The 14,179-nt window shown below is 37.3% G+C and overlaps 1 protein-coding gene across 2 annotated transcripts in view; it reads left to right on the top strand.

The window, feature by feature from the left end:
• Positions 1-14,179, top strand: part of LOC144974690 (putative adenosylhomocysteinase 3) — a 256,230-nt gene that overhangs the window by 26,753 nt on the left and 215,298 nt on the right. Inside the window, exon 1 of one of the 2 annotated variants that reach the window (XM_078917828.1) lies at positions 5,634-5,828. The exons of the other annotated variant lie outside the window; for it this stretch is intronic. Coding sequence (XP_078773954.1) covers positions 5,802-5,828 — 27 coding nt within the window. The 5' untranslated portion in view covers positions 5,634-5,801. Of the gene's footprint in view, positions 1-5,633; positions 5,829-14,179 lie in introns of those variants that run through there. 2 annotated transcript variants of the gene reach the window in all.

The raw sequence follows: 14,179 nt of genomic DNA, 5'->3' as shown, positions 1-14,179 counted from the left end.
AAATATAGACATAATATATCGTGTTTATTGAAGGTCAAATCTGATAAACTTTTTTCTTACTCCCTCCATCCACATGTTCGCATTTTGGCCTTCAGGAGGATTTAAAAATAAATAATGTTTGGGCCAGTTGATGAAAACAATGTATCTATTCTTTTTATTTATTCGCGTAAATTTTGTACATAGTCTCCTGGCCTTCCCTTATTTAATTAAAAAAACAAAAAAACAAAAAACCTCCCTCTCGGCTTTGGAGTTAATTGAGAGAGTTATGTGTGGGTTTTCACAATTTTTCTTAATTTAAATTGTTATTTTCTTTGTTTGTTTTTGTTTTGTTTTTGTTTTTGGTTTTGGTTTGTTTTTTTAATATTCTAGTTGCATAAGGACATTTTGGGCCGAGCGATTTAAAGTTCCTAAGTAATTACAAGAGGAAGAAGAAAAAAAAGAAAGAAAAAAATTATCAGTATCGGTCTTAATCTCTTGGGATTTGAATCGCGATCCTCCGTCCGAAATTTGGAGTGATCTGCCACGCAACCAACCGTTGTCTCGCCTTATTTAACTAACGTCTCTTGACCAGAAGCAGGGGAAATTCCCCGTGAATTGTGGTACAAATGTTCCCATGATATCTCGTCGTATGTCGTCTCCACGTTATGGCTTTGCACCGACGGGACAGGCATGTATTATGTATGGAGTTCATTATTTGCCTCTGTGGTTGCCGGATGCCCTTGTAAATCACCGCACGTACAAGAGATGTATAAATCTGTCCCGTGAAATGGGCTACCGAATTCCTTTTATTGGTCCTTGATATTCTTAAGAGACCCTAACACAATTAATATGTAATGGAATAATAACAGGTCGATTAGGTGTTCTTCTGTTTATTTCATCGTCGTCACGAAAATGGGATACGAAGTTGGCATCACTCAGCTCGTTGTGGTTGTTTTTATACAGCCTGTTGGGTGATTAGATTAGTTCTCACTAAATTCTACCAACCAGACTCAACATTAAAGGTTACACGTTGTTTTGTGTGTTGGTCTGTTTTAAGTGGCTGGCGGATGTTGAGAGTAATTCTCCTAAATGCATCGCATCAATAACAGCGAATTGTATAGAAATGACAGCAGTGAACACGACCCATCTTCTGCATTGAGAAGACTTTGGGGGGCTGAGCTGCTTTAATGTTCACATTCAGTTTTTGTCCAGAATCACAGAACGGAAGAACCGACCGAACTGTTTAAATAAAATGTTTGTTTTTTCTTCATCAAACTTTCTTTGTTTGTTATTTTATTTTATTTTTTTAAGATTAACTTCTCTACAAGAAAATGTGATTTAGTATTTTTATAAATGTCTTAAATGTATTTGTCAAAATTTATTCATGATATTCACTCCATCTTTAAAGTTTAGTTTTGTCAGATATGCTGTTCATATTTTATATCTAAAAGACGACATGTTAAAGGCATTTGTTTGACGGATTTATCATATTACAAAGTTGCTGCTTTCTGCATAATGTCACCATTGCTGCCTATCCATGTGTTATGTTTGCATATGCACTATCCGAATTTAATGCTATTTATATAAAAGAGTCCCCCCCCCCCCCCCTCTTCTCAAATGCCCTTATCGTATTATTAAGACGTACCTTATTTAAGTTCTTTGTCCGTTGCAATGAAGATACTACTTTTAATTTTATAGATAGAATGCGCTTGGCCAAGGAGATCACAACATTGCCATCCGGAAGTATAACGGACCAACACACAAACTCTGTGTAACCATGAACTTTTATTGCTGGTTTATACAGTTTAGTGAGAACATCTCACAAACGCGGATGGCAAAAACAATAACAAAGGCCTGAGTGACGTCATCTGCATACTATCTATAAGATTATTATTTTTTAATTTGGGGGACATATTCACTGATGCTAAAATTGTAGACATTTTAAAGGCCTTTGATAACGGTGTCATTATAGGCTGGGTATCTCATGGGCTTTGTCGGGGCACGGGTGTTTTATCAAAAGTCGTATGTTAAAATTTTAGCATTTTCAATCTTTGTTTCCTATAGAGTTTTCTCTAAATTTTAGATTTTGAGAAAAGATGCATGTTTAAATTTTATAGGGCCATTAGTGGTGTTCAATATTCATTTGTAAGAATAAACAAATATTCAAGTCAGTCAAATTGTTAATAATTTTACTGTGAAGTTAGTTGGTTTCCGTTGTTGTTGTAATTTGTTCATAGAAACATTGTGTATTGTCCAGAAAAGGCCTAAACATAGAAAACTAGAGACTAAGGGCCTTAACCCTCTCCATACCAACTACAGGAAAATCGTCACATTCGTTACGATACAACCAACATTTTCTTATTCAAATTTCTTTTGTACATCATAAAATTTAAAGGAAATGAACAGTGTGTTGTAGAGCATGTTTTGCTAAAGAAATTATGTATCGCAAGAGTTTTACTGCTATTAAGTCTGAATGATAAAAAAATCTATTTTGTGTCAGTTGGGTGTGAAGTTTTGGGGAAAATCTTAAATGGCTGGTAAGGAGAGGGTTAAATAAACTCATGATTCTTTTTTCTCGTATTGGACGGGCTTCGGGTATCGAATGACTCTTGGCCATATCGCGTCGGGATTTCATTTGCATGTCTGACAACAATACATCACGTTACGACATGTCGTGTTTCGTGGTGACGTCAGTCATGAAATGGAAGTGTCATGTGACGTGATGAACGTTGTCAGATTGGACACGTTGTCCTCTTGTATTGGATGTTGTTAAAGACGGTGTAGGTGATGATGAGTATAATATGCCGTTATTTGATGTTGTGTGCGAGATGAGATCACAATGGTGGTGGTGATGTTGATGATGATGGATGATGATGATGATGATGATGATGATGATGATGAGAAAGGCAATTAGAGAGTCAGATTTTTACCGTAACCAATATGTGCTGAATACAGTCAGAACGGTAATTGCAACCGATTTATTGAAATTTTGATGTCAGGGAAATCAATACGGTAGGCTAATACAGATGATTCGAATGTCAATTTTCCCTTAATTTTTACTAATAATTGACTACTGGTGACGGATTTTCAACTTGTTTCAATCAGCTGGATTATGGAATTAAATACCGTCAAAGCGTTCATTACACCGAATTATACCGCTGGGGATTTCATATAAAATAATGATGGCTGATGTACCAGAGCGAAAGCATGGGCTTATCAATCAAAGTCGTTGCTTACGCACGGACTTAAACTTAAAACTACTAGTAATAATCACTCAGATTTCTGTGATACGTTTTATGGTATTGGGGGGGGGGGGGGGGGTTCTATTTGAAGTGGCTATTAGAATGGGAATGGGGTGGGAAGGGGGTTATGACGTCATGATGTGTAATATCTTTTAATGGAAGGGTTATTTTACTTTTATTTATAGATTTATAAACACGGTCCTGGGATATTTCATAATATATTGCCATGCTCATATCAAATTATTGTAAATGAATAGATGATGTGTTGAATACATAAATAACTAACTGAATAAAAGGTGGTGTTGTACTGGACAGTACAAGGGGAACCCCCGACCAACATGAATGGAAACTATACACGAGTACATATTGTGTCACATAAATCACTTTCCATGCATTATATACAGAGATAAGTGATGAACGACACTTATAAATAAATGTGGTAGATTAAAAATAGAAGGTCAGCAATTGTCTTACCTGTAAATATCTCTCTCTCTCTCTCTTTCTCCGTTTTAATTAATAATACACAATACAACAACCTGAATACCGAGATAGCACTGTATCTTCCTTGTCCAGATAAACCGATTAGGCACACACACACGGTAAACTATCTCGAATATAATTCCACATCCGTCCCTGTCAAGAGTATCTATGAAGAGACCTCGACTACCAATGATTTATTTTGAATTTTAAGCCTTACTGAAAGAATCTATTCCTGTCTAATACATATACATATCACGGTTTATATTATTCTATTGTAAATTGGCCCTAGATAAGTGTCGTTACCAAACCCGATGTGTGGAAGAGATAATGTTACGAGGAGAGAGGTGATGCGGGAAGCAACGAACCACATCCAAGATGGGTCCCACTGATTTGTACAAATTGGTCATGCAAGAAGAAGTAAGCCATAATACAGAGATACCTGCCTCCTGCCTCCGTGAATTCACATCATTCCTCGTTGGGTTGCCAGAAGAAAAAAAAAAAACCTTTTTCAGAAGTATCGGTGCCAGTTCTACATAAATGATTTAAATGTCTGGCGTCCACGCGTCATCGACAAAAATTCATGCCTTTTCTCAAATCTTGGCCTTAGTTTTAAATAACAAGCTTGGTTAAATCCTTTTGATAACTACTATTTGCCCTTTTCCCTTCCCTTCCACTTAGACACACTTCCACTTAGATTCCCGGATACTGTTTACATTTGAGAACCATGGCATGATATACGTGTTGTATGCCTTACTAAGCTCTTCAAACACCCCCCCCCCCCCCCAAAAAAAAAAAAAAAAAAAAAAAAGAAAAAAAAAAAAGAAACAAATTCTTACGCATGATATTTGAAGTCTCGAATGTGATCATGTCAGGGAATTTGACACGTAACACTGTGTCTTGTCTCAAAGGCCTGATTAGGGCGAAATATATATTGTTTTCTATCCTTGTTTCCATCCGAGCAACACCAAAGTCTGGACTGCTCTTCCAAGTTGCACCGTCGCCTGGTTATAAATGGAACAATTTGAAATACTTGTCCTTTGTAACAATAAGATATACATTGGTTATTCGTAGCTCAAACAGTTCCAAACGTTCGAGTAGAGACTAGATACAGATACAGATAGAAATTGGAATCATTTTGGAAGTCAAAAAGAAGCTTTATATTCCATTCAGACAATACAATGAATATATTTACGGACTCAATATGTTCCACTTTTAGATATTGTCATTCAACCTTTTGAACATTCCTTACGATGTAAGAAATAGTAAAATGAAAACGTTTGTAAACATCTCAAGATATCGAGTTTCATCATTTTCATAACAAATGAAAATATTTTATGTCACATTTGAGATATCTTTTGTATACATGTGTTATGGAGTATACGAAAATATACTGTTTTGTAATCTCTACCATTCATTTTGTTCTGTCGTCAACTGACAAAACACTTCTTAAAAATCCACCACGAAAAAAAAAAAAAGGATTGGTCAGAAATCTTTTATTCCAAACGTGGGACGATTAATATGACCAAAAGCTTGTGGGAAACGTTTCATACCTTTGAATTGCCAGGGTTGAGATTTTATCTGACGTTCGGAATCACATGAATCCGTTGATGTTTGAAGTCAATATTTCCAGCTAAATTTAAAATACAACGTTATGTCAATGTATGACAGTGTTAAAGTCCACTGATCTTTGTCGTATAACAATGGTCGATCTTATAAAAAGACACATCTTTGAATCGGGTGATGGGGAGATAAAGTAGAGATGATTTGTATGAATGGAGAGAAGAATGGAGGAATAAATGGATGAGTGGAGTTGGATAGATTAGTGGGGTAGATAGGGATGCAAACATAGTTCGATAACGAATACAAAAGAAAGAAAGAATTTTTGAAAAGTTTAGAAAATATATAAAAGATGTAAAGATGTCATTTTACCCCGTCGAGTTTGAAGAGATACCTTGACTTGATTGTGGTCTGTTTATCTTTGGAGTTTTAAATAGTGTCATTTTGTTTTTAAAATTTGGATTTTTTAAAAATTGCTTTTGTTGTTGTCAGTTTGGGAATCGAAACTTGTGAATATATTATCGTTTGTTGACGCCGAGTGTCATGAGTCTCAAAATGTACATCATAGAGGTAAGTCTTGTCAATTTCAACTCTTGTTTCCTTCGCTTCTTTTCCATGTGTATTGTTTGCTTTTATTTAGAATATGATGGTGCATGGTTTATGATTGTAACTTTACTTCTAGTGCTAGAATTAATGATTGTGTTTTGTGGTCTCTCGAATCCATACTTACTACAGTTTTGAGAAATGACTATTTTTGTTTGATGCATTTTGTAATAGAGCCAAACAATTGACAGTTTGTCACGTGATACGGGTTTGGACCCAAAGACCTTTGAATCGTCACCGAATTTTGTCTATTTGTTATTTTGCCCTGTCAAAGTTAGAAATTGCCAATAATTTATAATCCATTAAAAGAAAAGCTCTTATGACTTTGTACGATTTTGGTCTCCACAGATGATAATAATTTATGCGGATTCATTTTCGTGTTCGGATAAGCTTTAATGTTTTGTTTTAGGGATAGATTTCTTTTTTTTTTCTCTCCTCAAGTCCTATCTTTTTACGTTTTGTTTTCCTTGTCGGCTTATCAGGTCTGAAGATGAACTGGGTACCGATGTCAGGAGCATCTACCCCGTTGTGGCAGAAAAATATTAAAACCCAAACAAACCCAGTGGTTTTCAACACGGAAAAATAATAATCCATCAAACAACACACATCGCACACCAACACACACACACACACACACACGTGCGCGCGCGCACACACACACACACACACACTTAACCAAAGAAAAAGGAAGAAAAAAGATGAAGGAAAAACGAGACCCAAAGCAATACTAACAAAGTTTATAATAATGATATTTTGTACTCTTGTTTTCGTTTCATTTGTAAATTTACTCAGTGATTGGATCAATACCGTGCATTCAATTATCATCCCCCCCCCCCCCCCCCCACTGTTTATCAAGAAAGTAGCGAGTTTTTATAAACAATCAGAGGTATCATTGTCGGAGTCATCAAAATATCCTCCGGCCAGAGGACACCAAAGGCAGTGAATGAACTTCTTTGGTTGATTGCTAATGAAGTTACGGGTTCTCTTGTTGATGTTACATGATTGTGGGCGCCAGGGGGATTGATTTGACCTTTAGATGAAGCAATCAAGACGGGGTCATAGATTTCAGGGATGATAGGAAACCGGAAGCAGGGTTCTGTGTCACTTTGTGAAGAAGAGCAAAGTACGCACGCAGATCGATGGTGCAAGTAAAGCGTAGGGAAATATCATCTTTCAGCTGTAGTGTACCTTGAAACAATGTGTATGGATTAAAACGTATTGAGTCCCCTGACTGCGATGAAACAAACAACTAGCCACACGACCAAACAAACAACTAGACACACACCCAAACAAACAACTAGACACAACCAAACAAACAACTAGACACACAACCAAACAAACAACTAGACACACAACCAAACAAACAACTAGACACACAACCAAACAAACAACCAAACAATCAACTAGACACACAACCAAACAAACAACTAGACACACAACCAAACAAACAACTCTCACGGCACCCATCCTGTCCTCATTGAGAATCCCAATTCGTTGTCGATTACCTTAAGACATCTCGTCATCAGCCCGTAAGGAGATTCATAGTAATGTCTTTTGTTGACATGGGATTCTGTCGTTTAGTTTCACAACGTTGTGAGCGCCGATACCTTTTTGACGTAAATATTGCAGAGAAAAGTCTTTGTTAATCAGTTAGTAACAACTAGAGATGAAGTGAATAGGAAAGTGCCAGAAGACAATAGAGAATAAAAAAATTTCGCGGCGGTGATCGGGGTTTGAACCCGCGACCTTACTGGTACGACAACTCCGCCTGGCTGATGAGAGCGTGACTCTACCGTATGAGCTATCCACGATCCCATGTTAATTAGTTAACTGCCGTACACAGCCAGGAAAACCTCGTTTAAAAAATAGATTGGCTGGAAATCTCGTCCTGCCTTCAAATATAGATCGGTTTCCATGACCATTCATTTTGTAAAACTCTCAATCCTGGGACCTAGCCCCCTCCCCCTCCTCCCCCTCCCTTGGCCCACTTTAGTATTTTAAAGCAATTTTATAAAATCCTTCTCTTTATTTCCATTTATTATCCGCATTATATCATGACAACTCTAAGAGTATCGCACATGACAAAAGCCATTAATCCAGACCTTTTTGTGTTTCCAGTTGACTTGAAAGGATGACAAAAATGTCTTGTCCTGTCATGTAGTAAAATCATCAGTTTTTATTGCAAGGAAAACGAGGTTAGAAGAACTATTTAAAAGGCACAACAAATAAAAGACAATGGCGACTATGAATTTACTCCTCGTCAAATCTCTATTCTACTTGTATTAGCTTATAACGTTTGACGACCAATTCCGTGTCGATCTATGTCGACTCTATCTGCCAGTCCAATAATTCATATTCATCTTTATCACAATCTATCTAGTTGACCGTTGGCGGTGTTTATTATTATGGATGTGAGGCTGAAAATAAATGTAATGGTGCGAGGATAAACTGTTTTCAGCAACACAGTTCACTGAATTTGAAAGATGGCATATTGATAAAAGACATTAATATACCTTGCGCGAATACCAAACTCCTCGGGTGTGATTCCCAAAACATGAATTGTCGGTATATTAAACAAGCCAAAATAAAGGATCGTTAAGGTATTGAACAAGAATGAATGGGACAATTTCAATGAGGAATACGTACAATATTTAACTAGGATAGTTTCGGACTCGAGTCATTTATTTATTTATTTATTTATTTATTATTATTATTATTATTATTATTATTATTATTATTATTATTATTATTATTATTATTATTATTATTATTATTATTATTATTATTATTAATAATAATTCTATTTGCCAACTACACGATTAATAATACACGTTATTAATTGCTGAACTTCCGAAGGTAAAATTTCCAAAGAGACTAGCGCCGAAACGTCCCTGAAGTGTTGCTTGTGCTTCAAAACCTCTAAATTAAATTGGACCTGACAACCTCCGCCCCCCCCCCCCCCCCCCCCCTAAGAACACAAGAGGTCTCCGTCCATTGTCCATACAATTAATAGATAGATTAAAATAACCACCAGACTTGTCAAACAGCCAACAAATTCTGGCGAAATGAATTTCTTTGTTTCTGTCTTTTGTACGAATACACAATCGTCCATACAAATTAGGGTTCGATGACTTTTAACTCAGATTTTATTTAAACCCTAGACGCCGACATTCTAACTGCATTTTAAAGCAGCCAATGAAAAAAATAAATTATGTTTGCTTTATGGTCTTAGTGGTATGGCTAACCTGAGGATCCTTTGTTCGAGTCTCGCTTATAGTGATAGCGGCGCAAAGTTGAGTCCTTGGTAAAGGCTTTTTTACTGGCATTCTATTATCTCCATACCAGGAGTAAAATGAGTCTTTGGCTGGTAATAGTGAAAGCCATATCTTTGTCAAGAAGATAAACGGGCAATCGCGCCTTGCAGGCGTCCGTCCTATTGTCTGGTTCTTCGTGTTCTGTTCTGTTTTGTTCTTGGCTTGGGACTTTGGCTACCAGTTATCTTAATTGTTAATCGGTGCTACTCGAATTCGAAACCTCATCGAAGCGCATTTGGTGGATATTTCGCTCTCTCTCTCTCTCTCTCTCTCTCTCTCTCTCTCTCTCTCTCTCTCTCTCTCTCTATATATATATATATATATATATATATATATATATATATATATATATATATATATTATATCCTCAAGGATGAGGTTCTTTCTACTGTTTTGTCCTGAGCTTTAAATTGAAATGAAAAACCAGTTCAAACAACATTATATCATTTTAACCAGAGGACTTACATACTGTCATGATGGGCGGGTATATTATTATTATTATTATTATTATTATTATTATTATTATTATTATTATTATTATTATTATTATTATTATTATTATTATTATTATTATTATTATTATTATTTTCCGGACAACATGGCTGACACCTGTTGACATTGAGCTTCGGCTCAGTGGATAGTCTTATGTTTCCATTTATTCACTGTGTGGAATCTTTAATTTTTACCTGATGTGGACTAATCTTAATATTGGAACTTTTAACTTAAGATCTATTAAAAGTAACATTCGAAAGGAACAACTGTGTCAAGATTTAGAAAGTTATAAAATCGATGTGTTGTGTTTACAAGAGACGAAGATCCAAGATGGCGTCGACCAAACAATAAATGGTCACAGACTGCTGTGCTTTGCTTCCAGTTCACCTCACTATGGATGTGGATTTCTCATAAATAAAAACTGCAGGGATTTGACTAGTGACGAATGGAATGTTTCGGACAGAATATGTGTTCTTGAGCTTAAGTGTAAGATCAATTCAAGGAACCAGAATAACGATAACAAAGACGATCACGGTAAGAAGACGTTCACTATCTCAATCGTAAATGTTTACGCACCAACAAGTCAACGCGCAAAACAATACCCAGAGGAAACTGATAAATTTTACAAAGACCTAGACGATACACTGACCAAAATAGGAAACAAATCAATATTAATAATTGCTGGAGATTTTAATGCCAAAGTAGGAAAACGTCTCGACAGTGACACACTATGTTTAGGATCATACTCAAAAGGAAAACGTAACGATAACGGAGAAAAATTAGTCCAGTTCTGTGAACAGAGAAAACTTTTCATAACAAACAGTGCTTTCAACCACCCATCAAGACACCAGACAACATGGGTAGGACAAAGGAAAGACCAAACCCAAGACAAAATGATAACAATACACAACCAAATAGACTATATCATATGTCGACACCGCCATAAACACTACTCAACCAACTCGCGATCATACGGTGGTACACTGCTAACATCCGATCACAAACTTGTAAAAACGAATTTCAACATAAATGTGTACAGACAACGAAGACAGAAAGGTAAAACGGCAGTCAAAATAAACACGGCAAAAATAGTAAATGAGCGAGAATGTCGCATTCATTACCAATATGAACTTAACTCAAGTCTATGGAAAATAAAGCAAAACAGTAATCCAAACAATGAATGGAAAGAGACGCAAGCGGCAATGAAATATGCGGGGGAAGAAAGTGCAGGCTCTATTATTACAACTAAGAACAAACCAAATCGAACGCCTAACATCGCTATTAACGATCTATCGCGGCAACAAAAAGAACTTAGGATCAGGATACAAAACACGAAAGACTCGGAAGAAATAATAAACCTGAAAACGGAACGAAACAAAATACTGCATTCAATCCGATCACTTACAATAAAACACAGAAACGAGGAATTAGACAAAAAAGTGGAAGACATGGAAAAGTCCAAAAATAACGCATCGTCTATGTTCAAAGCGACGAAATCTCTGAACCGAAAACCATTCGAGAACCCAAAACTACAGGATAAATTTGGCAAACAGACAACAAATCCCAACGATATCCTTGACATTGTAACTGACCACTTCCAGCAGAAATTTCACAAACAAGTCTCACAAATATCGCCCTTCTCAGGAAACCCTAGAGACCTAAACAACCGCATCACAACAACTGAAGTTAGAAATAGCATAAAGTGCCTAAACAATAACAGATCCCCAGGCGAAGATGAAATTCCCGCTGAACTGCTGAAATGCGGTACCCTCCCTGGATCTGAGCATTGCAAACATAATGAACAAAACATTCTCAACACACAAAGACTGGGACATAAACAGCGGTGTCCTAATTACAATACAAAAACCAGGAAAAACGAAAGGACCCGTAAACAACCTGCGCCCAATAACATTACTGAATACCATAAGAAAAACACTGTCAACTATTGTCCTCAACAGAATTAGACCGAAAATAGAAAATTATCTATCACATAGCCAAAGCGGGTTTCGCCAAGACCGAAGCACATCGGACGTTGTATGGACACATAAATGGTTGGCAGCAAAGGCACTCAAAGAAAACATATCCATAACAATAACCGGAATCGATATGTCCGCAGCCTTTGATACGATCGACAGAGGAAAACTTTTGGAGATATTAACAGAAATAGTAGACGAAGACGAGCTCCGAATAATCCGATTTCTCCTCAGCAACACAAAGATACAACCAAGGATATACGGGGCCACAAAACAGACGCAGTTCGAAAGTAACATCGGGACCCCCCAAGGAGATAGTCTGAGCCCGATTCTGTTCACAATATACTTAGAACACGCTCTGAAAGAAGTTCGAAAAGTCATTCCAAAACCAACGACTCATATTGAGAATGCAATCCCTAGAGAAATCGCCTATTCAGATGATGTCGATTTTATTGGATCAACACCAGCAAATATAGACATCATACAAAATACCCTCATGAAATATAACCTCCAAGTCAATGCCAATAAAACCGAATTTACAACAATATCGAGGAACAAAGAGGAATGGAAAAGAACAAAGAAAGTCGGCTCACTAATTGGAGACACCGAGGATGTACAAAGAAGAAAACAGCTATCAAACGCCGCACTCAGTAAACTCACCAATGTATGGATTAGAGGTGACAAAATAAAGAGAAAAACCAAACTGAAACTGTACCATGCTCTTGTAAAACCGGTACTTCTGTATAACTGCGGCACTTGGGCGTTGACAAAATCCGAAGAAGAACATCTGGATGCCTTCCATCGCACACAGCTAAGAAGGGTACTGGACATCAAATACCCCAAAAAGATCTCAAATGAATCACTCTATAAGAATCACAAAAGAAAGACCAATCTCCCTTGACATTTTACAACAACGATGGCAACTTTCCGGTCACATACTACGCAGGGACAAAAACATACCAGCAAACCAAGCCATGTCGGGATACTTCCAAAAACACGGGAACCTTTTCAGAGGAAGACCGATCACAACACTCCCCGTGATCCTAAACAAAAACCTCACAACACTTGGACAAAGCATTAGTCTCATAACGGCAGGGACCTTGAAAATCTGAGAACCCTAGCAGAGGACCGGCAATATTGGAGACACCTCACACAGGAAATACTGGAAACAGCCAAGGCGACCCGATCTTTCGGTCGAGACGCGAAAGGCATCTAAGTCAGTCAGTAAGTCAGTTATTATTATTATTATTACTATTATCATCATCATAATACGTCCTCTGTTGTAACGGTCCACGAGGCGTGTAATGGTGGCTAAAATGGAGAAAAGAACGAGGAAACATCTTTCCTGGATTTCCGCGTGAATCAATTGGGAAATTGGAATAAAATATTGTCAGGACGGAATAATGTTATTATTAGGCTACCCACAACGAATCAGATTTACTTTTTTTTATTTTGTGTGTGTTTGTGTGTGTGTGTGTGTTGGGGGGGGGGGTGGTTGTTAAAAAATTATTTGTTTTTCCCGAGGCTGGCCGTGGAGAGATGCGATTGAAGAGATATGTGCATTTCAAAGATATAATGTTTACTTATGTTACTATTTTCTCCCCCCCCCCTTCCATCCCCCTCTCACTTTCACTCTCTCCCCACCCCCTCTCACTCTCCCCCCCCCCCCCCCCTCTCTCTCTCTCTCCCCTCCCCCCCCCCCCCCCCCCCTTTTTTTTTTGTTGTTTTGTTGTTTTCGATTTGGTATTGCGAATTGTTGTCCAAAATAATATGTAAACAAAGAAAACAAACGAACATCATAAGGATAGTTAATGGCTTTGATAAAGACTACCTCCTCACCCCCCCCCCCCTCTCTCTCTCTCTCAAGCGCAAGATCGTACAAGTCAAGACTATACCATCTTAAAATGTATACTCTTATTATTTATTATACCCAGCAACAACTATAGATGTCGATGATTATACCTCATTTTGGTTTTCCATATTGATGTCGGAGCTAAAACGTTTTTGTTTTTCATTTTACTGTTTCTCCGTCTCCAAACGACCTTTATATTTATATTCATATTCCATAGGTAGGAGTTTCCACTTTCTAGTCGCTAAAATGGACATTGGAACTCGATAAATAGAGTCTGGGTGTTTATGATATAAAATAGTGATGGGGATATACTGTGTTGGAGGATGGGGAGGGGTGGGGAAGAGAAGGGTGTGGGGGATGGGGAGGGGTGGGGAAGAGAAGGGTGTTGGGGATGGGGAGGGGTGGGGAAGAGAATGGTGTGGGGTGTTGGATGTTTGTGATATATGGGCAGTTCATAAGGAATTTTGTAGGCTTATCTATAATGTCATCAGGAATTTCCCAGACTTCAATAAAACTGGTATTTATCCAGATTTAGTATCGATTTTGGATGATATGAGAAATGGATTAATAATTGCTTTTTCCGTTTCCAAAATTTTCTGTCTTCCTATTCTGTTATTAATTTATGTATGAGAGTTTTTGTGGTCAGAAAGAAATCGTTTTTCAATGAAGACCAAGCGATTCATACCC

The sequence above is a fragment of the Berghia stephanieae genome, chromosome 6 (assembly GCF_034508935.2).
Source record: "Berghia stephanieae isolate SIO BIC M18660-M18661 chromosome 6, UCSD_Bste_1.3, whole genome shotgun sequence".
NCBI classification, from domain to species: Eukaryota; Metazoa; Mollusca; class Gastropoda; order Nudibranchia; family Aeolidiidae; genus Berghia; species Berghia stephanieae.
This window is presented reverse-complemented; position numbering and strand designations above follow the sequence as displayed.